The 25,350-nt window shown below is 38.2% G+C and overlaps 1 protein-coding gene across 9 annotated transcripts in view; it reads left to right on the top strand.

Moving 5' to 3' along the window:
- Window positions 1-5,012, top strand: part of GYPA (glycophorin A (MNS blood group)) — a 46,920-nt gene extending 41,908 nt beyond the window's left edge. For 8 of the 9 annotated variants that reach the window (XM_033215368.1, XM_033215364.1, XM_033215369.1 and 5 more), the window contains one exon: window positions 3,956-5,012. In XM_033215368.1, coding sequence (XP_033071259.1) covers window positions 3,956-3,981 — 26 coding nt within the window. In that variant the 3' untranslated portion in view covers window positions 3,982-5,012. The remainder of the gene's footprint in view (window positions 1-3,955) is intronic. The other variant, XM_033215366.1, reaches the window with a different exon arrangement.
- Window positions 5,013-25,350: the final 20,338 nt, after the last annotated feature.

The following is a 25,350-nucleotide window of genomic DNA, read 5'->3' as shown; positions in this document are numbered from 1 at the left end:
AATATCCCTGATGAACATCGATGCAAAAATCCTCAATAAAATACTGGCAAACCGGATTCAGCAGCACATCAAAAAGCTTATCCACCATGATCAAGTGGGCTTCATCCCTGGGATGCAAGGCTGGTTCAACATTCGCAAATCAATAAACGTAATCCAGCATATAAACAGAACCAAAGACAAGAACCACATGATTATCTCAATAGATGCAGAAAAGGCTTTTGACAAAATTCAACAGCCCTTCATGCTAAAAACGCTCAATAAATTCGGTATTGATGGAATGTACCTCAAAATAATAAGAGCTATTTATGGCCAGGCGCGGTGGCTCAAGCCTGTAATCCCAGCACTTTGGGAGGCCGAGACGGGCGGATCACGAGGTCAGGAGATCCAGACCATCCTGGCTAACATGGTGAAACCCTGTCTCTACTAAAAATACAAAAAAAAATTAGCCGGGCGAGGTGGCGGGCACCTGTAGTCCCAGCTACTTGGGAGACTGAGGCAGGAGAATGGCGTGAACCCGGGAGGCGGAGCTTGCAGTGAGCTGAGATCCGGCCACTGCACTCCAGCCCGGGTGACAGAGCGAGACTCCGTCTCAAAAAAAAAAAAATAAATAAATAAAGAGCTATTTATGACAAACCCACAGCTAATATCATACTGAATGGGCAAAAACTGGAAAAATTCCCCTTGAAAACTGGCACAAGACAGGGATGCCCTCTGTCACCACTCCTATTCAACATAGTGTTGGAAGTTCTGGCTAGGGCAATCAGGCAAGAGAAAGAAATCAAGGGTATCCAGTTAGGAAAAGAAGAAGTCAAATTGTCCCTGTTTGCAGATGACATGATTGTATATTTAGAAAACCCCATCGTCTCAGCCCAAAATCTCCTTAAGCCGATGAGCAACTTCAGCAAAGTCTCAGGATACAAAATTAATGTGCAAAAATCACAAGCATTCTTATACACCAGTAAGAGACAAGCAGAGAGCCAAATCAGGAATGAACTTCCATTCACAATTGCTTCAAAGAGAATAAAATACCTAGGAATCCAGCTTACAAGGGATGTCAAGGACCTCTTCAAGGAGAACTACAAACCACTGCTCAGTGAAATCAAAGAGGACACAAACAAATGGAAGAACATACCATGCTCATGGATAGGAAGAATCAATATCGTGAAAATGGCCATACTGCCCAAGGTTATTTACAGATTCAATGCCATCCCCATCAAGCTACCAATGACTTTCTTCACAGAATTGGAAAAAACGGCTTTAAAGTTCATATGGAACCAAAAAAGAACCCGCATTGCCAAGACAATCCTAAGTCAAAAGGACAAAGCTGGAGGTGTCACGCTACCTGACTTCAAACTATACTACAAGGCTACAGTAACCAAAACAGCATGGTACTGGTACCACAACAGAGATATAGACCAATGGAACAGAACAGAGTCCTCAGAAATAATACCACACATCTACAGCCATCTGATCTTTGACAAACCTGAGAGAAACAAGAAATGGGGAAAGGATTCCCTATTTAATAAATGGTGCTGGGAAAATTGGCTAGCCATAAGTAGAAAGCTGAAACTGGATCCTTTCCTTACCCCTTATACGAAGATTAATTCAAGATGGATGAGAGAATTAAATGTTAGGCCTAATACCATAAAAACCCTAGAAGAAAATCTAGGTAGTACCATTCAGGACATAGGCATGGGCAAGGACTTCATGTCTAAAACACCAAAAGCAACGGCAGCAAAAGCCAAAATTGACAAATGGGATCTCATTAAACTAAAGAGCTTTTGCACACCAAAAGAAACTACCATCAGAGTGAACAGGCAACCTACAGAATGGAAGAAAATTTTTGCAACCTACTTATCTGACAAAGGGCTAATACCCAGAATCTACAAAGAACTCAAGCAAATATACAAGAAAAAAACAAACAACCCCATCAAAAAGTGGGGAAAGGATATGAACAGACATTTCTCAAAAGAAGACATTCATACAGCCAACAGACACATGAAAAAATGCTCATCATCACTTGCCATCAGAGAAATGCAAATCAAAACCACAATGAGATACCATCTCACACCAGTTAGAATGGCAATCATTAAGAAGTCAGGAAACAACAGGTGTTGAGAGGATGTGGAGAAATAGGAACACTTTTACACTGTTGGTGGGATTGTAAACTAGTTCAACCATTATGGAAAACAGTATGGCGATTCCTCAAGGATCTAGAACTAGATGTACCATATGACCCAGCCATCCCACTACTGGGTATATACCCAAAGGATTATAAATTATTCTACTACAAAGACACATGCACACGTATGTTTATTGCGGCACTATTCACAATAGCAAAGACTTGGCATCAACCCAAATGTCCATCTGTGACAGACTGGATTAAGAAAATATGGCACATATACACCATGGAATACTATGCAGCCATAAAAAAGGATGAGTTTGCGTCCTTTGTAGGGACATGGATGCAGCTGGAAACCATCATTCTTAGCAAACTATCACAAGAACAGAAAACCAAACACCGCAGGTTCTCACTCATAGGTGGGAACTGAACAATGACATCACTTGGACTCGGGAAGGGGAACATCACACACTGGGGCCTATCATGGGGAGGGGGGAGGAGGGAGGGATTGCATTGGGGAGTTATACCTGATATAAATGATGAATTGATGGGTGCTGATGAGTTGATGGGTGCAGCACACCAACATGGCATAAGTATACATATGTAACAAACCTGCACGTTATGCACATGTACCCTAGAACTTAAAGTATAATAAAAAAAAAAAAAAGAAAAAAAAAAGAAAAAGAATTGTATGCAGTTCCACATTAGCAGGATTGCTGCTTTGATTCTCTGTTCATATTTCAAATATGTGTAATGACAGTGGAAAGTCTGAAGAACCAAACTTTAGGCTCACTTTATTTCCCCACATTTGTGCAGGTGAAGTTATTAAATGTCTTAGTATGTTAGTGAAACAGGTTATGAAATCTGCCTGCACCTCACAGAAAACATAGGAAAACACATTATTAAAGATTAGTTAAAATGCTTTAGTCCTACTTTTATAGAATATGGCTCTAAATTAGTTTATAATCCAAAGGCATAAGAGGTTAAAATGACAGTACTATCTCAACAAGAACTACTGATGTTAAGGAGTAATTAAAGTATAAATTGTTTTAACCTTCTAAAAGTGCACATGATCTGTGATTGGTGAAAAATGAGAATAAGCGAATCTGAGTCAGCTGCCCACTGTGGCATCCATATGTGATCCACCAGCCTATTTCTCACAGGAGGATGTTTGAGATGCACAGTTCCCGTGGTGCCCAAATAGAAGAAGACTGGAAAAGCTCTGTTTCTGTGAGAGCAAGGGCTCCCCTCTCCCTTTCATGCACTTTCTAGGAGCAACATAAATTCAACCTTCCAACCAGGAAAAGTGGAGCATCGGGTTTACTGGAGAAAACTAGCCCAGTGCCCTTCTTTCACACCCTAGAACCAGAGAGGAACTTGACCATAAACTTTTGCGCAGACTTCTCCTTGTTGGGGGGAAAAAGTCATTATTAAAAAAGACATGACAGACTTAGAAGCATAACTTAAATTTTAACATGCATATGTGATTCAACTTATCATTTACTGGCTTCACATTACATTTTGCCTCTATACAAGTTTGGCTATTAGTTTCTTATTTCTGTAGAAACTAGGAGCAGAGCAATTATATTTATTCTTTACCGAAGTCTTTTAGAATAGATATTCTAAGAAATTCTGTATTTTTCTTTACACGAAACTTCAATAGAGCTAATATGTAAGGAAAGTCCTTTCATTTCCTACTAATTTCCTTTCATTTCCTCAAGGACAACTCTGCAAGAATGTAGAATCCTAAAATTTATACTGTGCATTAATTTCCTATTGTGCTTAAACATAACTATGTGTCATATTTCAGTCTTGTATTTTTTTTTACTATAATCCTTCTAGAAGAAACTGATCAATGAGAATCTGTTCACCAAACCAAATGTGTAAAGAACACAAAGAAGATGTAAGACTTCAGTCAAGTGAAAAATTAACATGTGGATTGGACACTCCAATAAATTATATACCTGCCTAAGTTGTACAATTTCAGAATGCAATTTTCATTATAATGAGTTCCAATGACTCAATGATGGGGAAAAAATCTCTGCTCATTAATATTTCAAGGTAAAGAACAAATGTTTCCTTGAATGCTTGCTTTTGTGTGTTAGCATAATTCTTAGAATTGATTGAGAATTCTGATCCAAAACTTTAGTTGAATTCATCTACATTTGTTTAATACTAACTTAATCTATTCTATTGTATTATAATGATGGTTCTGTCAAATCAAAGGCTTGAAATACCTAGACGAAGTTTAGGTTTTCTTCCTATTGTAAACTTTTGAGTCTGGTTTCATTGTTTTAAATAAATTAAGGGGACACTAAAGTCCTATCATTCATTTGCTTCATTGCTGAACAGGTGAGATATAATATTACATGAATGATTACTATATTTTGTTCACACTAATAATGCTTGTGCTCAGAAATGCCATACACACACACATACGCACATGCACACAAACACACACATTATCATTTAACGCATAAATCAATGCAAAAGGTTTTCCCATTAATATGAAATGTTACATATGTATAAATGCCATATTTAAAATAATTTGTCTAACAGTAGAACTTTGTCAGAGCACTCACTGAAGCTTGCATTCCACTGAAAGAGTTATTTGTGTAAGTAGAGTATCCTGAGAAGGAAAAGAACTTACGACCTTTCTTTACAACAGAAACTCAACTGTAAATTCAACAAAATGTGCAAACTGGACATGCAGGTGAATATTTTAATAGGTTACTATATGTTCTCAATTAAATTCTTTAATCTGTCCAGTCTCAGTTTCTCTTATTAATAAAACTTTGGAAATTTCTTTAAACCATTTACAGGAAATTTCTAGATATAGAGACTAAGGACTGTGACTATACAGCTGTCACTCTTAAGTTTAGTGAAACTTTTTAAGTTTAGTGAAACTTAAAAAGCAAAAACAAAAAACCAAAAAGACCTTCCTGTGATACTTTATTTCCAAACTAATAAAAATCTATATGACTTTTTATTGTTGTGTGATAACAAAGTAAGTTTTTTGTATTTTGTATACTTTCAGGCCTGGCAACTGAAATTTACCTTTTAATAAATTTAAAAATCTAAATTTTAACCTACTTGAATGCTCAGAGAGTGTTTTTGTACTAAAGTGACTACTTAAATTAAAGAACGAGACTAAGAAGGGAACATTTCTGTTGATACACGTGTTTTTAAAGTAATTTTAAGAGCATTATTAGGTTAATTTAACCCACTTAATGACCCAAATGCCAAGGTAATTTTAAATTTACATTTTTAATAAAAGCAACATGTTGAAACAAGACAGGGTGAGATTAACCTTTTCGCTCAAGTAATTTACAAGTCAAAGACAAGAAGAGATCAGAGTGAATGTGCCATCTTAACCAGAAGAATTTAGTGAATAATTAAAGTACAAATTGCTTTAACCTCCTTGAACTTTTCCAAGCAATTTCTCTGTACTTCTATATACGAATGTCTTAGTTAATTTTCTGCTACTATAACAGAATACCACAGACTGGGTAATTTAGAAGAAAAGAAATTTATTTTCTTCCTAGTTCTGGAGGCTGGGAAGGCCAAGGGCATGGCATTGACATCTGCCTTGTATCTGATGAGGACCTTCTTACTGCATGATAACAAAGCAGAAAGGCAAGCAAAAGCGTAAGATGAAGAGAGAGGAAACAAAACCAAACACATCCTTTCATCAGAAGCCCATTCCCTCTATAAGGCATTATTCCATTTATGAGAATGGAGCCCTCATGACCTAATCATGACCTTAAAGGCCCCTCCCAACACTGTTACAATGGCAATTAAATCTCAACAAAGTTTCCAGTGGTGACATTCGAATCATAGCAATGAATTTTTCATAGTTATATTTGGTATTCGTGAGGGAAGAAATGACCATTTTCCTTGTATTTTTATAATTAAATCAGCAAAATATTGTAGTAAAGAAATCTTTCCTGTGAAGATACCATGACCCCATGGATGGCTCATGTTGGATTTCTTGAAATTGGGGCTGGGATGGGAAGGTTTGGTGATGCTGATTATGGAATTTAAATCTCCAACCCTGGGTGTTCGCTTGTGTAGTTGTGAGCAAAAGGTCTAAATGAGGGACAAAATGAATGGAGAAGGCTGAGAGTCATTGTGAAGAAAGAATGACCTTTTCTTGCAATAGAAATTTAATTCTGAAAACAACTCTGAATGGAGAGCCCAAGAACAGCATGGGCAAAGGGGTATTTTGGTGATATTGATATACAGTGATTGAAGAACAGCCTTCTGGTTTATTCTAAACATTTATCCTATCAAATGTAGCAAGTTTCTTAGAAGAAATTCTCAAAAGCCAAATGTTATTTAAATAAAAATAAATAATTTGACCCACCGTGATGCATAGACCTGTTATTGTGTCAACCAGTTCTAATGCATTTATGCCCTCAGCTGTATTTAGGGGGCATGTGCATTGCCACCTGCTAACCCACTTTCAGCATCTAGATGTAAACATGTCCTCTGAATCCTCACAGCACTTATACATATTTTGTAGCATTGCTATGATCTGAATTCCATACCCTACTTAACTATGATTCATTAAGAGCAAGAACTTTAATTCATTTTTGTAACTCCTGAGAGGCTTAACAAAATTTGCTTCTTATTTCATGAAGCTTTTATTAATATTTAAAATGGCATGATACACAGTGACATCTTAAAGGTTGAGTCTGGCATGGCATGGACAGAGAATCAGGTTTGGAGCCAAGATTTGAACTCTCACTATTTATTCATATAACTTTGATTTATTTATCTGAAATATGAATATTAGAATAACTGCCTTGTGGAAATGTCACAAGATGTATATATTTATATATATTTATACAGAAAAATGAAAAACAAGGAGAAACTGTTAATGTCAATCCAAAAGGAAAACAATGTACTACATCTCTCATGTAGTGAGAGATAATCCTCATGTTAGTCATGTGCAACTTTTGCAATTCTCTCCCATATCTTCTTAAATCTGAAAAGTGTCTGGTTTATTCACATGTTGATGTAATGTGTAGAGTGATATTCTCCACAACTATTTCCCTCAGACTAAAGCCCCTGGATTTTTTTTTTTTAATTTTGCATAGAAACTAAATCAAGATTAACTCATAAGGAAGAAGTGCACAAATGTTTTTTGATGGAAAGAGGAATATTACAGCAAAAGATGACTCAAACATGATTATAAACACAATCTGCTTTTGTATGGGAAAATAAGCAGCTTTTCAGAATTAGTCCTAGTTTATCTTTAAAGAATGTGAAAGTGCTTATATTGAATTTGTATATAGCTATAGAGCTTAGTATTAAGCCATAATTAATACAAGAGAAAGAAAAATAAAAGGATAAGCACAGTTACATTTTATGAGTTTACCTCCAAGGAACTATATTACTTGTCTGCAAAAGACACAACAGGTAGGTTCTCAAAACAGAAAATAAATCCAGCCGGGTACAGTGGCTCATACCTGTAATCTGGGAAGCCGAGGTGGGTAGATCATCTGAGTTCCAGACCAGTCTGGCCAACATGGTGAAACCCCATCTCTACTAAAAATACAAAAATTAGCTGGGCATGGTGGCACACACCTGTAATCCTAGCTGCTCAGGAGGCTGAGGCAGAAGAATCATTTGAACCTGGGAGACGGAGGTTGCCGTGAGCCAAGATCATGCCACGAACTCCAGCCTGTGCGCCAGAGCAGGACTCCGACTCAAAAAAAAAAAAAAAGAGAGAGAGAGAAAGAAAATAGATCCAATTATGGAAAAAATACAGTAATAGTTTTGTACCCTGAGTTGTGATTATTCATTTTTAAAAATATATTTATTATTTCCTACTACCTTATTTACCCATGAAAAAAATTAATTCTTAAGAGGTCTGATAATATTTCTTCTTAAATCTACACTTAAAATGTCAAAAGTGTGACCATAGAATGAGGGATCTTAAAATTGACAACTGGCTGAGCAGCCTGGGGTGAGAATGGTGTAAAATTCTTGGGCACAGGTATCACAGCCAGGCCAGGGAATCATGGGAAAGGGAAGGTGACAGTGCTCATCATCTGACTGATTATGGAATTTATTATGTTTATGGTTCAAATTTGAACACTGGGAAGTGATATAGACCACCTGGGATCATTTGGAAGACAGAAAGCAGACTAGGCTGGATGCATCAACATACCCTATCTGAACATACAGTCAGCACATGAAGGACAGCTGGAGGAGAGAGGGAGAGGAATGGAAGAAGAATGAGAAAGTGAGCTAGGTCCTGGAGAGCTGTGCATCCAGCTGTGCCTAAGCAGACACAACCTTTTCTCAGTTATAGGAGCCAATAAGTCCCCTCTTTGCTTAAGCTGATTTTTAAAAATTAGGCTTTTTGTCATTTATAATAGAAAGTCTTAGCTAAAGTAACAGAAACTTAAATTAGATGATTGGGCTGACACCTTATATCGAATAAAGACTGCATTCCAGGTTGACGTATAAGACAATACAGAATTTACAAAGGAAATGTTTAAAGATTGCACAATTCTAAAACTCTCACCAACAGCAAAGGTATAAAGTGTAAGGAGTTGGTGACTGAAAGGGAGTGTAGAGAAGAGAGCTGTTTGTGTGTCTTCAATGTCTCTCCTAAGGAGGAGAGGTGAGGAGGTTCTCCTCTCTTCACTTTGTCAAGAGCTCTAGAGGGTCTTGGGAGAACTTGAATGTGTCCTTGGAATGTCATAGAATTATGACTCTCACTTGAGAAATCTAAAGGGCAAACAAATGGCCCCAGTGCTGCCTTGAAAGTATATTAAGGAGAGATTGGAAAACTAGGGATGACAAGCATTCCTACAGTTTTAAGAGGCAGTGAAAAATGAGTTTCTTGTGGGCTGTATCCACACCAACTGGGAAAAAAAATGTTCCCGTGGGTTATCTTTGGTCATGTTGGAAATGACTTCCTAGAGGGGCCAATAGCTTTTAAGAGAAAGAAAGTGGAAGTGTTGCCAGACATCTGATACTTTGTTTGCCCATGAGGGACGGAAGAAGGATGCAGGCAAACAACAAAAACAGACATGGATTTATACAAGCCAAGAGAATAGCAGATGAAAAGTCCCAAGTGATGGGAAAATTCTGAAGAACCCACAAGAGCACATACAAGAGAAAGGTTCAAATGTAAATCTCTGCCAAGAGAAAATGTGGGACCACTGTGAAATACTAGTCTAGTCAGAACTTTCCTACTCCTTTACCTAGTTTTTTCCTTCCTGTTTTCCAATGCTAGAGGATTTGGAAACTGAGTAGCAAGATGGAAGAAAAGCAATAAATGCTCCAGTTTGGGGTTGGTGAGAAGTTGACCAAGTCATTCCTTTCCTGAATCCAGGGAAGAAAAGGAATATAAACATTAATTTTAAATCAGAAGGGAAATGTTGATTACTGCATTGGTATAGATATTTTGATTACAAACTGGAGAGCCATTTGTATTACCTAATGGTGACCAGAAGAGTAATAGAATGTTTGGGCAGAGGAACAGTGCAAGGACCAATTCTACAGAAGTCATTTAAAAGGACACAGGAGACATGACTCAAATTATTTCTCATTGAATTCTATGAGTCTTGTTTACTTAACACAACCATTATACAGATAGAAGTATTAATGTAGCAAAAGCATTTGTTGATGACTTAGATAAGGCATAATGGGAAAAAAGACTTATACATTATTAGTAACTGTAAATTGACTCAGAAACAATAGAGCAATGTATTCCAAAATTCACAAATTTGCCTATATATTTTTGACCCAGTATTTCCATTTTGAAGAATGTGCTCCAGTAAAATTACAAAAAAGTGTAAATTATTATTTTGTAATTGACTTTACATATTAATTGCATCAACAAATAGCAAAAAGAAAATAACCCAAATGTTCACTAACTTAGTAATGTCTATGTGTCCATCATAATTTACATATTAGCATATTAACAAAACAGACTATTATGTAGCCAATTAAAAAGTACATGTACACTTTATCTACAAGTGAAAATGTGTGTAGCATTTTTAATGAAAAAATAGAAAACATAGTATGATTATTCTGAACTAAAAAAATATGTTGTACATACATTTTAAAGCTCAAAAAGAAAAACTTCAACACTCAGTAGTTTCTTTCTTGTTTTTGTTCAAGAACTAGTGGTACTGATTTACAATGCAGTACTAGCATTTCCGGCTCCTGTTGAATATTTTTCTAAGTTAGAGCTCTACTTCAAAACTGAAGACCAGAGACATCTTGGTACTGCCCCATGTTCGTATCTCATGAAACAAGTTTTTTGGGGTGTACTTAAACTGTGCTGTGACTCTGCAAAAATAAGCCTTGAAAGCTGAAGGAGAAATGTTTCAAAGAGAAGGAAAGCCAGAAATACCTCTGTTTCCTAACTCAACAATAAGATAACTTAGTTTGTATACCTTGGAAGGAATATGATTCCATTTTTTAAATGTGAAGTGTTTCTAAAACTTTTTTTATATTAAAACATATTAGAAAGACAAATATCACATGTTCTCACTCATATGTGGGAGCTAAACATGTGGACTTCATGAAGAAAGAAAGTGGATTGGGTAGATAGGCAGTCACCAGAGGGTGGGAAGGAGAGTGGGGAGGGGATGATGAAGGCAAAATAAAGAACACAATTGTGTTTATTACCACTGAGGTGTATATGCAAAATGGTAAAGATGGCAAAGTATACACGTATATTTTACCTCAATAAAAATATAAATGGGGCTTAAAACCTAGATGACGGGGTTGATAGGGGCAGAAAATGGCCATGGCACATGTATACCCATGTAACAAACCAGCACATTCTGCACATGTATCCTAGAACTTAAAGTAAATTAATTAATTAATTAAATAAAATAAAACAGACATATATGTATGTCAAATATATCAGTTTGACGTAATATTAGGTGCAAGTGTGTATATAATCTTTCATCAGGTTAATACATTTTAATTCATCATTCAAATCCTAGTTTGAAAAATCGGGCTACTTCTCCATTTTAGCACCTAAGGAAGCAACAAGAGAGTATACTCCTAGCAACAGAAGGCAGAAAATTGTGCCTCTGTTGTTTCTCCCTCAAAATAAGTCTGCTCTAGGAAAGAGTTTACTTCTAGAACTGTAGTAGTCATCCTATATAGCAATGACCATGGTTCCCACCAGGGCTTACGACGTGGTTTGGCTATGTCCTCACTCAAATCTCATCTTGAATTGTAGTTCCATAATCCCCATATGTCGTGGAAGGGACCCTGTGGGAAGTAATTTAGTCATGAAGGTGGTTACCCTCATGCTGCTCATGCTGTTCTCATAATAGTGAGTGAGTTCTCACAAGATCTGCTGGTTTTATAAGTGGCTTCTCCCTTCACTTGGCACTCATCCTGTCTCCTGCCACCCTGTGAAGAGGTGACTTCTGCCATGATTGTAAGTTTTCTGAAGCCTCCCCAGCCATGGGGAATGGTAAGTGAATTAAACCTATTTCCTTTATAAACTACCCAGTCTCAGGCAGTTCTTTATGGCAGCGTGAGAATGGATTAATACAACTTACAAAGAAAACCTGAAAGAAAAGCAAATGAAGCCCTCATCTCTCACTGGGACCATCTGAGCAAAAGATATAGGACCTATAAGTTGCCCACATTCTCTGACACATATAGCTCTTCACTTCTAAAGCCAAACAGAATCCTCTAAAACATGATAACCATGTAATCAATTGTTGTTTTGAAAAACCTTTAAGAATTTGTTTTTATTTACTCACCTCAAAGTTTTTACAAAACTTCCAATATATGGAAGATCGAGGTTCCCAGCTTTCTTCCCTTATTCTTGTTAAATACAGGTACACAGCACGACTTCAAGTATCATGCAATTTGTTCATGCTTCTCTTTCTTCCAGTGTACTGTGAAAGCCTTGACTGAGGCAGTGACAGAGCACCTTCACATCTCAATCCTTCACTGTGTCTAGAATAGAGTCCACCAAAGTGATTATTACATAGACCAGTTTACTCCTTTTGAAACCAAAACTAGGACAGACCTAGAGTTTTCTCTCAAGGATTCTGCAGACAGGGAAGTAAAGACAGATTTCTTGATACTTTGAAGTTTCTGGAAGCAAAGTGATCAGTGTTGATTTTTGTATTTCTAGGAATGACTTTTCCCACAATTCCTCTACCAGGGTTGAAAACTGGACTTGAAACCAAACTCTTCTGTCTGGTTTCTGGTCACTTGGCTAGCCCTGTTCTTGTAAGCAGATACTTTGCTGTATCCTCAAGCCTTGATTTGCTCCTGATTCCACACCTACCCAACCTATTTGCTGCTACCAATTTGAGTTTGAGTATTTTCACAACCCGAGATTATTATTACTTTATCCCACCTAATTGATTGTATATAGTATTAACTAGGGCAATGTAAGACCCAAAGTATAATTTTGCTTACACACAAGAAGTTTATTTCTTTCTCAGGTAATGGTACAGGAATAGTACACTAGGCCTGTGGGAAAAGTGATTATCCTTTATATCATCATTTATGGATCTAAACTGATAGCATGTAGCCCAAAGCCAAGAATTTTGGGGGATGTACTGTTTTCTCACTAGGTTGAAATGCAGTTTCCCATGGCCAGACAACCAATAAACTAAGAAAGTAAAGTAATCTGCCCACTACCATACCCAAAACACATTGGTAGAGCCGGGTTAAGATAAGGGCAATAAAAATTACCATTCAAAAGAGAGATTAATGTGAAACCCACATCAGTCATACGTCCATAGCAATGAGAGAATCTACTGGGCAAACATTGTGAAGACTCCTTCCCGGGAAGTAGAAGAAATGTCATTGTTCACCATGGCTCTTGGCTTTGCACTTTGAAAGTTTCTTCCTTGGTCATTTAATCCTATGGCCACATTTAAGTGAGTGTTAGGAAGTGTGTGCTCACTGCAAGCTGTTCAGATTTCACAGCACGTTGTCTTATGATGCTAGGTTTGTTTTAGAGAGGAAATAGGCAAAGGCTTTTCAAGCCAGTCTCTTGGTTACTTTGGCAATACTCTTCCCTTAGAAATCTGTGATTTCTAATCAATTTGCTGATTTCTAATCAATTTCACTGAGCTCCATTTGCCTGACTACACCCAAAATTATTTCAGAGACATAGTTTTAAATCTCTTTATTTTTCTGAGCAGTTGCCTTTAACTTAATGGCAGCTTCTTTGATGCATGTGAAATAATGGGCGAAGATGAAAGCTACATTCTTGTTGTGATCTTAGCCACAGGGCTGAGTTCCTTTGGTTAATGAGAAGCATTGATATGTATTTTGCCTCTAAGCCTTTTTCAGTCTTATCTCCTACAGTTTTAGAACTAGAAGTATCTGGCTTTTCTAACACTTTGAAATCTTTAATTTTTCTAACACTTTGAAATCTTTAATTTCTTCTGGAAAATCAGCCAACACCTTCCTGAACTTATTTTTTCTTACAATATTGCTAAAAGCAGTAACAGTCAACAAACAATAAAACGTGGGCTCTTTCTAAGCTCTCCTAAACTACAGATGCAGAAGATACATAGTATTTTTTTAGTTATTGTAACAAAACTTACTAAATAGCTTACCTCAGCATAGCATAAATATGCTGCTTTCTAGCATTTATTATCTAATTCTTTATCTCCTGACACCCAAATACTAACTTAACGCCATATACGTCAGGATTTTGTTACGGCACCTGATTTCAAACTGCATGTTCTTTTTCCACTGCAAAAGGATCTGCTAATACTTATAAGAAGCATCTTGGGGAGCCGAGGCAGGAGGATCAATTGAGCCGAGGAGTTCGAGACCAGTCTGGGCAACATGGCAGAACCCCATCTCTACTACAAATACAAAAATTAGCAAGGCGTGGTGGCATATGCCGGTAGTCCCAGCTATGTGGGAGGCTGAGGTAGGAAAGACCATCTGAGCCAGGGAAGTGGAGGTTGCAGTGAGGTGAGATTACACCACTGAACTCCAGCCTGGACCACCCAGTGAGACCATGTCTCAAAAAAAAAAAAAATAAATAGAAATTATTATAATAAAAGAGAAAACATGATACACATCACCGGTTAGGTACCACCCAGTCCTCTAGCAGTTGAGCTGAGGAAGAGAGATCATATTCAGCTATGGGTTTCCGGAGGACTTAAAGGGTTAGAGATTAGAGGGAGGCACTCAGACCCAGGGAAATGTGAAGCGTACACTAGAAATATACATTAAAACATATGGGGCTCAAAAGTAGGAGCCAAGGTTGGGAAAGCAGGCTCAGGTCAGGTCACAAGTCACACCTGATGGACTCTGGGGTAAATCATACTCCTCTACATCTGGAGTATCTCCCTTTTAGATCAAAATGGCCAAATGATCATGTGAGTTTGTATTCTCTCTTTTCTAAGACTCCATCTAAATTATAAAAACAAAATGAAATTAACAGAAGGGAAAATAAGAACAGATGAGTAATTTTAATAAGTATTTGGAAAACTGAAAGCAAATGAAAGAATTCTGACTGATGAAGTAGAAAGGGGCAAAAAGATGATTTGTACAATAAGGTTTCCCCCCAAGATTGAATGAGCTACCTGGAAAACACCAAGACCACCTGTGTGAGTGTTAGCTTCTAGGGCATAAGATGAACAGTGGGGAGAGGTTGGAAGAGAAAATTGTTGCAGAATATCATAGTGGTTAAAAGCATAGTTTTTATGCCAGAGTACCTGGATGTGATCCAAGTTCTGCCACTTACTAGTTGTGACGTCTTGGACAAGTTAATTAATCTCTCTGGGACTTTTCTTATGTGTAAAATGTACTGATGATAACACTCGTACCTTCTGAAAGAGCAATAGTGAGGACTGAGTTAATACCAATAATTTAGAATGGTACTTGGTGCACTGTTAGTGTTTAATTAATGTTCGTTAATAATTTTTATTATAATTGCTTATAACTTTGATTTCCCAAATATTTACAAATTTCCTTTCCCCATCTACCCTACCCCAGCAGCCTCTGTAACCATTGTTACTCGATAGGGTTGTCCAGGTTCTTGGCGTGTTGAACAAAGAATTGAACAAAATGCACAAAGTAACAAAAGGATAAAGCAATGAAAGACAAAGCAACGGAAGAATGGAGTAAGGAAAGCACGGATTTATTGAAGACCATTCACAGACTGGGAGCGGGCTTAAGCAAGGGGTTCAAAGCCTCTCCAATTGGGGTTTTCTGGTTTGGGGGAATTTTTTTTTTTTTTTTTTTTTAGAAAAAGTCTCACACTCTCACCCAGGCTGGAGTGCAATGGCATAATCTCTGCTCACTGCAACCTCTGCCTCTGGGGTTCAAGCAATTCTCCTGTCTCAGTCTCTCAAGTAGCTAGGATTACAGGCGTCCACCACCACGCCTGGCTAATTTTTGTTTGTTTGTTGTATTTTTAACAGAGACAGGGTTTCGCCACGTTGACCAGGCTGGTCTCAAACTCCCAACCTCAAGTGATCCACCTGCCTCAGCCTCCCAGAGTGTTAGGATTACAGGTGTGAGCCACTGCGCCCGGTCCCAATTAGGGTTTTAATGAATCCAAATGAACCTGGCAACGCCCCTTGGTACCCTTTAGAAGCCTCCAATTGGCTACACCCTATGAAGGATTGGCCTGCAACCAATCAAAGGCTGAAGTGGAGGCTTAGCTCATGGTCAAGCAGAGGCTGAAGTGGAAACTTCTGTCTTTTTATCACAGGAATGAGGATGTGGCCTGCGTGCTGCCCAGTCTTGCCTAGAAGTCGCTGCACCTGCTGTTCTCTTGCTTATGCAAACTGACTGCACCTGCTCTTCCTTTGCTTATGCCCCAACCCTTGGCTATCATAATTCCCTATTCTCCTGCCTCGCTATTACTGCATTCTCTACTTCTAAATAAAAATAAAATAAAAAACAAACCATTTGCATGTATTATAATCATGATTTGTTATTTCAAGCTATGTTTAAAACGTAAAGCCATTACAGTAGGATAGATGAGAGGAAAGAAGGGTCTGAACAAAGCCAACAGCAGAGAACAAGCAGAAGGGGAATGAAGACCTCAGCCTGGACTCTCATTAGGTGGTTGTCCAGGATAACGAAGTCTCATGTGAAATATATTGGAAAAGAACATGATTCAGTCAAGTACTCAAGGTGCCTGACTGCTGAAACTGCACTGTAATTTACAAAGCAAAGACAAGTTTATCATACTGTGAGATCCTTGAGGGCAAGGACCAAGTTCTATCCACATCTTTGTCAAAAACCAGATTTTTGATAGGTTTACTTTAGTATCCATTGATCATAACTATAGTTCACCTGCCAGGAGTTAAGGTCCCTCCTCAACAGTAAAGAGAATGACAGGCACAGGGGTAGGAGCACATAGAGAAGGGCCTGACTTTCAAACGAACTCTGGAGAGCACTCATAACCTCCAGGACACAGCAGATCCGACTGAGATGGCTGGGTCAGAAATCTCTGAGGGACTGCAGGATGCCCACGCCTCAAAAAGGACAGGTAAAACCAAAGGACCTGGGGCCCCAATGTGCAGCACATTTCCTCTTCTGGTACACACCAGACACATTCTGACTGCCTTACCCTTGGAGTCAGAAGGAGGAGTGTCTGAGGTCTGTTTTCTCCCATCCTAAAAACGGGGAGTACAGCAGGCCTTGGCCATATGCTGTATGCCTCCCCTAAGTGAGCATTAAGAAGATTGTCACAAATCTGCTATGTTCAGCATCTGCATTTGAATAAATGAATGTTATTACCTCTCAAGGTGACTGCTTTGAATGTATAAATTCTAAAGTATTTCAGAAACCTCAGACATTACTTTACAGTCACACCACGATAAAATCTGGTAGGTCTGATGACAAGGAATGGTGTTTGTTGCATATTTTAAAGATTACAGACAGTACTACATTAAAAGTTCTTTCTGCGGGTGAGAGGGCTGTGGGATGGGGGAGATGCCAGGATATTTATAGAGCTTAATTTCACTTGGTGGGATTACAGCTAATTTTTGTCTTTTTCTTCATACTTTTTTTCTAGCTTCTTAATTTTCTGTAACAAAACTATATTACATTTTTAAAGAGATAATAAAAGCCATTAACTTTTTCAAAATTAAATATATATACACATATATACATATAGTTATATATTTACATATATACATATAGTCATACACACACACACACACAGTGACAAGACAGTTGCTAGTACACATCCCCCTAACAGAGTTACATTAGTCTGCATGGGGTTTTACTTATAATTGACATAAATAGTTATCCTAATCTATGAGTCCTTTGACTATGTTCTATGTCTAACATGTTCCAGTGACCATTCAATTGTGGATTACAGAGACTATCATTGTCCAAATTAGAGTCAAGAATTTCAGTCCTATGGGAAGCATCCAAAAAGCTCTTCAGCACAGATAGGTTTAGGAATAAAACTGGAGATATTTTGAGTGGTTCTCAGCTTGGTCCTGAACTTATCTGCCCCTTAGAGTTATTCTTAGAATTGATTTCATGCTCAGGTCAATCATTTCACAGTGAAGAATATACAATTTCTCAAACTGCCTTCTTTCCCAATTTTATGACTAGAGTTCAGCCTCAGTTCACATAATCAGCTGATGAATATCACTCAATGGAGCATATTAACTAGAATTGTTGTCTCCATCTGGGTCTCTTCCAAATGGTCTTGTCAAATGCTATCAGAGCATCATATATTAGAGAATATGTTATATCAGCCTCCACTAAAGTTACTCATAGATTGTTCTTGACCCTTCTCACGGCTCTTCTGTCTTGTAGGTGGTGTTATTGGTAACATAATTTGCTCTGACAAAAGCAAATAAAGGAAATTGTAGACCTTTATTATTCAGCTGGATAAAACTGAAGTTGAGAAATGATTGCAAATATTGCCAACCAGGTGAAAATTATTTCCATTCTCAGCTGAATGCTATTACCTTTAAATCAAAAGTAACCAGTTTAATGTAAGTCTTACCTAAGTCTATTAAACTTTTTCTAGGCCTACCAAAGCATAAAAATGCTGAATATTTTAATGTCCTCAGATTAAAGTATCCACATCTCTGAATATTCTGAAATTTTAAAATGAAATCACTAAAAGGTGATCAGCAGCATTTATTCATACTAAAAAGAATGGATGAGATGGCATGGAATATAGTAACAGACCCACAGCTTGTCTCTGTGTGTCTCTTCCTGTTTTTTATATTCCCTCCTTCACAGAGCAATTTTTTTTTTTTTTTTTGAGATGGAGTCTCGCTCAGTCGCCCACGCTGGAATGCAGTGGCTGGATCTCAGCTCACTGCAAGCTCCGCCTTCCGGGTTTACGCCATTCTCCTGCCTCAGCCTCCCGAGTAGCTGGGACTACAGGCGCCCACCACCTCACCCGGCTAGTTTTTTGTATTTTTTTTTAGTAGAGCCGGGGTTTCACCGTGTTAGCCAGGATGGTCTCGATCTCCTGACCTCGTGATCCACCCGTCTCGGCCTCCCAAAGTGCTGGGATTACAGGCTTGAGCCACTGTGCCCGGCCGCAACTTTTTAAACTATAAATTAGATCATGTATTTCTCCTACTTACAATCTCCAGTAGGTTTTTCACTGCACCAGAATAAAATCACCACTCGTTAGTATGCTCTCTGAAGTTCTGACCTGTCCACATGCTCAGCTCACCTGGCCTGACCCCTCAACCCTCTCCTACTCTCTCCTGTCATTAGGTTGCAGCCACTGAATTTTTCCCCAAAACTCCAACATACTAAGCTTACTCCTTTCTTAGGAACTTTGTTCTAATTTTTTCTCCTTTTTTTGCTTCATATCTTTGCTTGACTGCCTCCATATTATTCCTATCTCACACCTTCATAGATTTCTAATAACTGTATTTTTCATCTTCTTTGTTTACTATGTATCCTCAGAGCCCAGAATAATGGCTACAACATAGGAAAACTCAGTAAAATTTCATTGAATGAAATAGGTCTTCCCTGCCTACCTGAGGCAAAGCAGCTTGTAGTCTCCTTCCCATTAATTTCTCTTTCATTTTCTTCCTATATTTTTTTCGTAGAACACAGCGCCCAGGACTACCCTCCTTATTTGTATAACTGATTATTGGCAAGTCTCAATTCAGCAGGGTAAAAAAAAAATTTTAAAAATTTGCTTATACTGTATGGAATATCCTTTTCCTATTTCCTGTTCCTATTCCCTAGAAATATCTTGGGAAGATAGGAAACTTTCTGGTCTTTTTTGTTATTAAAACTTCAAAACACCAATCATATATCTAAATGAAAGCTCTACAGCTACCTTCTTTTTTCTAGGTTTTTGCGCCTCTGGGATTGGGATTAGAGGAAGAAAGCAGAGAAAGGACATCTTTTTACTTCACCATTCATGGTGTAATCATGTGCCTGACGGCTATAGCTACTAACCTGGCTTACATAGACTGGCCACTAAGGGACTCTAGGGATCAGAATCTAAATGCTGAGTCTCTCAAGGGCATAGAGAGAATTTCAGAGGGCCTTACCATGACATAGGGATTAAACTCCAGTTCTGCCCAGTTCTCATCACCAAATCCTTATCCCATGCCTCTTTGTGTTTGGTGTCCCCTTGCCTAGGGGACTGTCCTCCTGGGTAAGATCAGCAAGATAACTCTTCAGTCACATTCCATTTGATCCTTTGAATACTCTGGGGTCCTTACCCACCAAATTGATGGAGTTCAACTGCTCAATCACTGCCTTTCCCAGAGCTCTGTTGTCCAACCACAATTCCCTTTCCCCTACTCACATAGGGCTATATTGGCAAAATGCTGCCCGAACAGCCTGCTAACAGTAAACAAAATACTAGTTTCTCTCACCTTCTTGAAGGCATTTACAGTCTTTGTAAGCTTTTCTCCTAGATTTTCCCTTTCCTATTCCTGCGTAAATTCTAAGAATGAAGTGCATCCTTCTCCTTTTTTTCATTAGGTGAAGTGGGATTTACCCATTACCATATATTCACCACCAGGTCACTGACAAGAGACTCCAGTGAATCTCTTTCCCTCTGCATTCCTCTCCTTGTACAGACTAGAAGGTCACATTGTGTAAAGCCTAAAATAGCCCTGCAAAGAGATCTGGCCCTAGCAGTGAGCACAAACTCAGTAATTCTCCTTAGAGTGAGGTGGTACTCAGTGCCTCTTGGTTTCAACCATGGTCCTAGTGGCTAATTATGGAAGAGTAGAATAGTCTCACAACATCCTGTAACATTGGCTTACCTGTATATTATATGCCACCCATAACCATAAAGACGCCAGGATTTAGGTTCCTTGAAGGTAATGACTGTGGGTCCCTCTCTGTGGGAGAATAGTGAACAGAAGAGAGAAATCACTCAATATGTGGAATGACGGATATGGTTTGGCTGTGTCCCCAACCAAATCTCATCTTGAATTGTAGTTCCAATAATCCCCACATGTCATGGGAGAAACCCAGTGGGAGGTACTTGAATCATTGCGGTGGTTTCCCCTATGCTATTCTCATGATAGTGAGTAAATTCTCACATAATCTGATAGTTTTATAAAGGAGCTTCCCCCTTCACTTAGCTCTTATTCTTCTCCTTCCTGCCACTATGTAAGAAAGATGTGTTTGTTTCCCCTTTGGATCATGATTGTAAGTATCCCGAGACCTTCCCAGCCATGTAAAACTATAGATCAATTAAACCTCTTTCCTTTATAAATTAGAGTCTTGGGCAGTTTTTTATAGCAGCATGAGAACAGACTAACACAGTAAGTTGGTACTAGAGGTGGGGTGCTGCTATAAGGATACCTAAAAATGCAGAAGTGACTTTGGAACTGGATAACAGACAGCCTGTGAAAGCAGCCGAGGCGGGGACTGTACCATGCAAAGCCACAGGAGTGGAGCTTCCCAAGACTGGGAGCCCACCTCTTGCATCAGCATTACCTGGATGTGAGACATGGAGTCAAAAGAGATTATTTAGGTGCTTTAAGATTTAATTACTGCCTCACTGGATTTCAGACTTGCATGGGCCTGTAGCCCTTGTTTGTGGCCAATTTCTCCTATTTAGAATGGGTGCATTTACCCAATGCCTACACCCTCATTGTATCTAGGAAGTAACTAACTTGCTTTTGATTTTACAGGTTCATAGGTGGAAGGGACTTGCCTTGTCTCAGATAAGACTTTGGACTTGGACTTTTGAGTTAATGCTAGAATGAGTTAAGACTTTGGGGGACTGTTTGGAAAGCATGATTGTGTTTTGAAACGTGAAGACATGAGATTTGGGAGGGGTCAGGGGCATAGTGATGTGGTTTGGCTGTGCCCCCACCCAAATCTCATCTTGAATTGTAGTTCCCACTATCCCCATGTGTTGTGGGAGGAATGTAGTGGGAGGTAATTGAATCATTGTGGCTGTTTCCCCTGTGCTATTTTCATGATAGTAAGCAAACTCTCATGAGATCTGGTGGTTTTATAAGGGGCTTCTCCATTTACTTCTGCATTCATGTGAAAAAGGATGTTTGCTTCCCCTTCTGCCACGATTGTAAGTTTCCTGAAACTTTCTCAGCCACACAGAATTGTGAGTCAATTAAACTTCTTTCCTTTATAAATTACCCAGTCTCAGGCAGTTCTTTATAGCAGCATGAGAATAAACTAATATAATGACTGACTAATTGGAAAAGTTCAAACATTTTCTTATGACCAATACAATTTGCTAGAGCGATTAGAAGATCACACCTCAAAAATATTCAGTACATTCATGCCGTTTTTCCAAACATTTAACTTGTTCAAAAGTCATTCCTCCTTCTGACTGATAAACTTCTATTCAACTTCTTATGCACATGCATTTCCAATTGCATCATTTTCAACCTCACTACTTTTAAAATGGAAATTAAAACAACAGAAAATTTATTTATTCATTATCTATGAAACCTACAAAGGGGTATTTTTTAAGATAATATCCAATATGCTAAGGCTGCAGTAAATTCTTGTTGTTGTTATGGTAATGTAACTTGGCGCAATCTTTTAGAAGGAAATTTGCATATATATTCCAGCACCTCCAAGATATTCATAGAAACTAAAACTCTAACAAGTATTAAAAGCAGAGCAGGCAGACATATGTTGTTATATACTGGTTGTTTCTTCCTATATCACATACTCCCACACACACTCATCTGTTCTTTATTATATAAGACTGATACATTTTTCCCTATTACTTATACCAGCAACTACAAGAAAATTGAATCTACAGACAAGCTGAAAATAAAGTTACTTTTATAAAACCATGTTAAATATTTCGATGGGTCAAATAGAATGAAATGAAATTAATAACTGCTACTGAAAATATAAAGAAAAAGTGACTAAAAGCAAAATGGCCTTGAAGGAAAACTTTGAAAGAGATATATAGCAAGACCTCAGCTTTTGCCTGTATTGTCCTACCATGTGAAGATTGATTAAAGCAATGCTTCATAAACAAAGTTTTATGGCAGATAGAGGGGACTCTATGGTGCACATATTGGCCCCAGGCAAGAAAACATCATCTGGAGAGAGCCATTCTCCTCAGATACTATGAAATTTTTAGTGATTTTTTCTACAAACTTCAAGTGTGAAGAAAAAGGGGCAATAGTGTGTTTATATACCAAATACTTGAGACTGCTTGCTGGAGGCAATCACAGTTCTTATAAAAAGAGCTGTTTGCAGTTTAACTGTAAGGAGAGAAGTGGCAGTTATTTTACTTCAGTTGTTTGTGTTAAACACTAAGGAAAGTGTCATGAGCCTGTAAGAAGCCAAAGCAATTGAATAAAATGTAAAAATCACAGTCCATTCCTGCAACAGTTCCTCATTTATTTCTAACAAAATAGCTCCTATCAATCTCAAACTCACCATTAACACCTCTTACCTAATAAAAAGGATAACATAATAAATCACTTGTAAATACCAAACAATAGCAGAGCAATTAAAAACAGAGAAGTGAAAATGGTAATTTAAATATTTCTTAAAGAAATTTAAAATGTCTACAGAAGATTGAGAAATCTTCTGTACCAGAGACTTGAGAAAATATTTACAATTCCATCTATTTGAAATCTGCTTAAATGAAGAAGACAATGAAGAAAAGTATAGAATAAACAATAATCTACTCTGAGATTTAAGAAACAACCCAACCTCATACAAGAAACTCTGCAGAATATCTGCTTTGGGCCAAAAAGAAAGAAGGTACTGGAGAGTTGACAGAGAATTCCTACCTGAGGGCACGAAACAGAGCTACAAAAAGAAAGTAGAGGAAATTAGAAGGATCCCACTACTGACTTTTATTTTTCCAGTCCAAAACATCAATAATGCCAAGATTGAACAGCCCCCATCTAGAAGAATAAATGTGTGTTAATAGTCAGAAAAATTATGGAAATGAAGAACAATGAGTGGGAACTTCTTCAGCCAGGAATTATAATATAGAGTTATATTAAGCATTAATTAAAAGAACATTCTGGGTAAAGAAACATATATTCAGATAAGTGAAATATAACAGAATTCATTTGTAAATTCAAATACATGTAATAATTTAGTGTCATGAAGAAAGCAGCTTTCAAATCAATATAAAAAGATAGATTGTTCACTGTATTCAGAAAACTTGTCAGATAGGAAGAAAAAAATGAATCTCTACTACTCATTCTTTACAACACAAAACATTTCACATAATTAAGGTTAAGATACTAAAACAAAAACAAGAAAGCACTAAAAGAAAATATGAATAGAGTCTTTTAGTATTAGTAATTAAAAACTCCCTTGGCAGACACAGAAATTCCAAATAAATATAGTAAGTCCACTTTTACTTGAGGGGAAAATAGGAATGGAGGATGTTGTCGATACTTAGTGGCTTGGGTTTTAATGTAACAATCAATCAATCAATGTACTGTAACTTTACTAAAAGTCACTTACTGTTTGAAAATAAATTCTTTAAAACATAAATAAATAAGTTGAAAGTAAGGGATGGAAAAAAGGATGTTTGAGGAAAATACCAACTGAAATAAAGCTAGTGACTTCCTTTGATGCTGGCAGTATTCTTTATCTTGATCTGGGTGGTGGGTACATGGCTGTATACATTAGAAAAAAATTGTCAAACTCTGTTCTTAAGATCAGTGTCTTACATGCTCTTTATTGTATGGGTATCATATGTCAATAAATAGGTAAAGAGGCTGTAAAAATACAAAAATTTCTTGTAGCTATATTAATATCAAATAAACTAGATGATAGATAAAGCATTTTCAAAGACAAAGAGGCCACTATGTAATAACAAAAAGGAATCATCTTGGAAGTAATGTCAGAGGCATTTGAACCAGAGTGCCTCCATCTTGGATAGAGGCTTGGAAAAATAAGGCTGAGACCTGCTGGACTGCATTCCCAGGCAGTAAGCCATTCTAAGTCACAAGATGAGATAGGAGGTTGGCACAAGATACAGGTTATAAAGACCTTGCTGATAAAAGAAGTTGCAGTAAAGAAGCTGGCCAAAGCCCACCAAACCAAGATGGTGATCTGACCTCTGGTTGTCCTCACTGCTACACTCCCAAGAGCACCATGACAGTTTACAAATGCCATGGCGATGTCCAGAAGTTACTCTATATTGTCTAAAAAGGGGAGGCATGAATAATCCACCCCTTGTTTAACATGTTGAAACAGGAGAATTCCCTGACCCCCGACTCACAGGACATGCAACAGGGGTGTGGCTTGAGCCACCATGAGCTCAAACCCCTTACGGGAGGGAGAGCATGCAGATAGGCAGGTACTGGACCTGGGGAAAGTGCTTTTGGGCTCCAGCACCATGGTAGCATCTAAGGGTGGGTGCCTGCAACTCCCAAAGCCCCAGTGCACATGTTACAGTGCCTCTTCACTCTGCTGTCCACAGATGGCTTTAGTATTAATCAACTCAGTGACCTCTTGGTATCCAGGTCCTTCTCCAGTGTCCAGGAAGAATAAGGTGACACACAGACTTGAAGGATGATGAATGCGGGGGTTTTATTGAGTGGTGGAGGTGGCTCTCATTGGGATGGATGGGGAGCTGGAAAGGGGATGGAGTGGGAAGATGATCTTCCCCTGGAGTTTGGCTGTCCCACGGCCTGTCTCCTCTCTAACTGTCCCCAGCTGAGCTCCTCTTGACATTTAGACGTTCCTTCTCTTCTCTCCTTCTCTGCTGCACCACTCTTCTGCTCCTCTGATCTTCTGCTCATGGAGCCTGGCATTTATGGTTTACATGGGTATAGGATGGGGGGTGTGGTGGGCCAAAAGGC

This window comes from Trachypithecus francoisi, unplaced genomic scaffold, assembly GCF_009764315.1.
Source record: "Trachypithecus francoisi isolate TF-2019V2 unplaced genomic scaffold, Tfra_2.0 Lachesis_group1, whole genome shotgun sequence".
NCBI lineage: Eukaryota > Metazoa > Chordata > Mammalia > Primates > Cercopithecidae > Trachypithecus > Trachypithecus francoisi.
The sequence above is the reverse complement of the archived record's forward strand: the minus strand, read 5'-3'. Positions and strand labels throughout refer to the sequence as shown.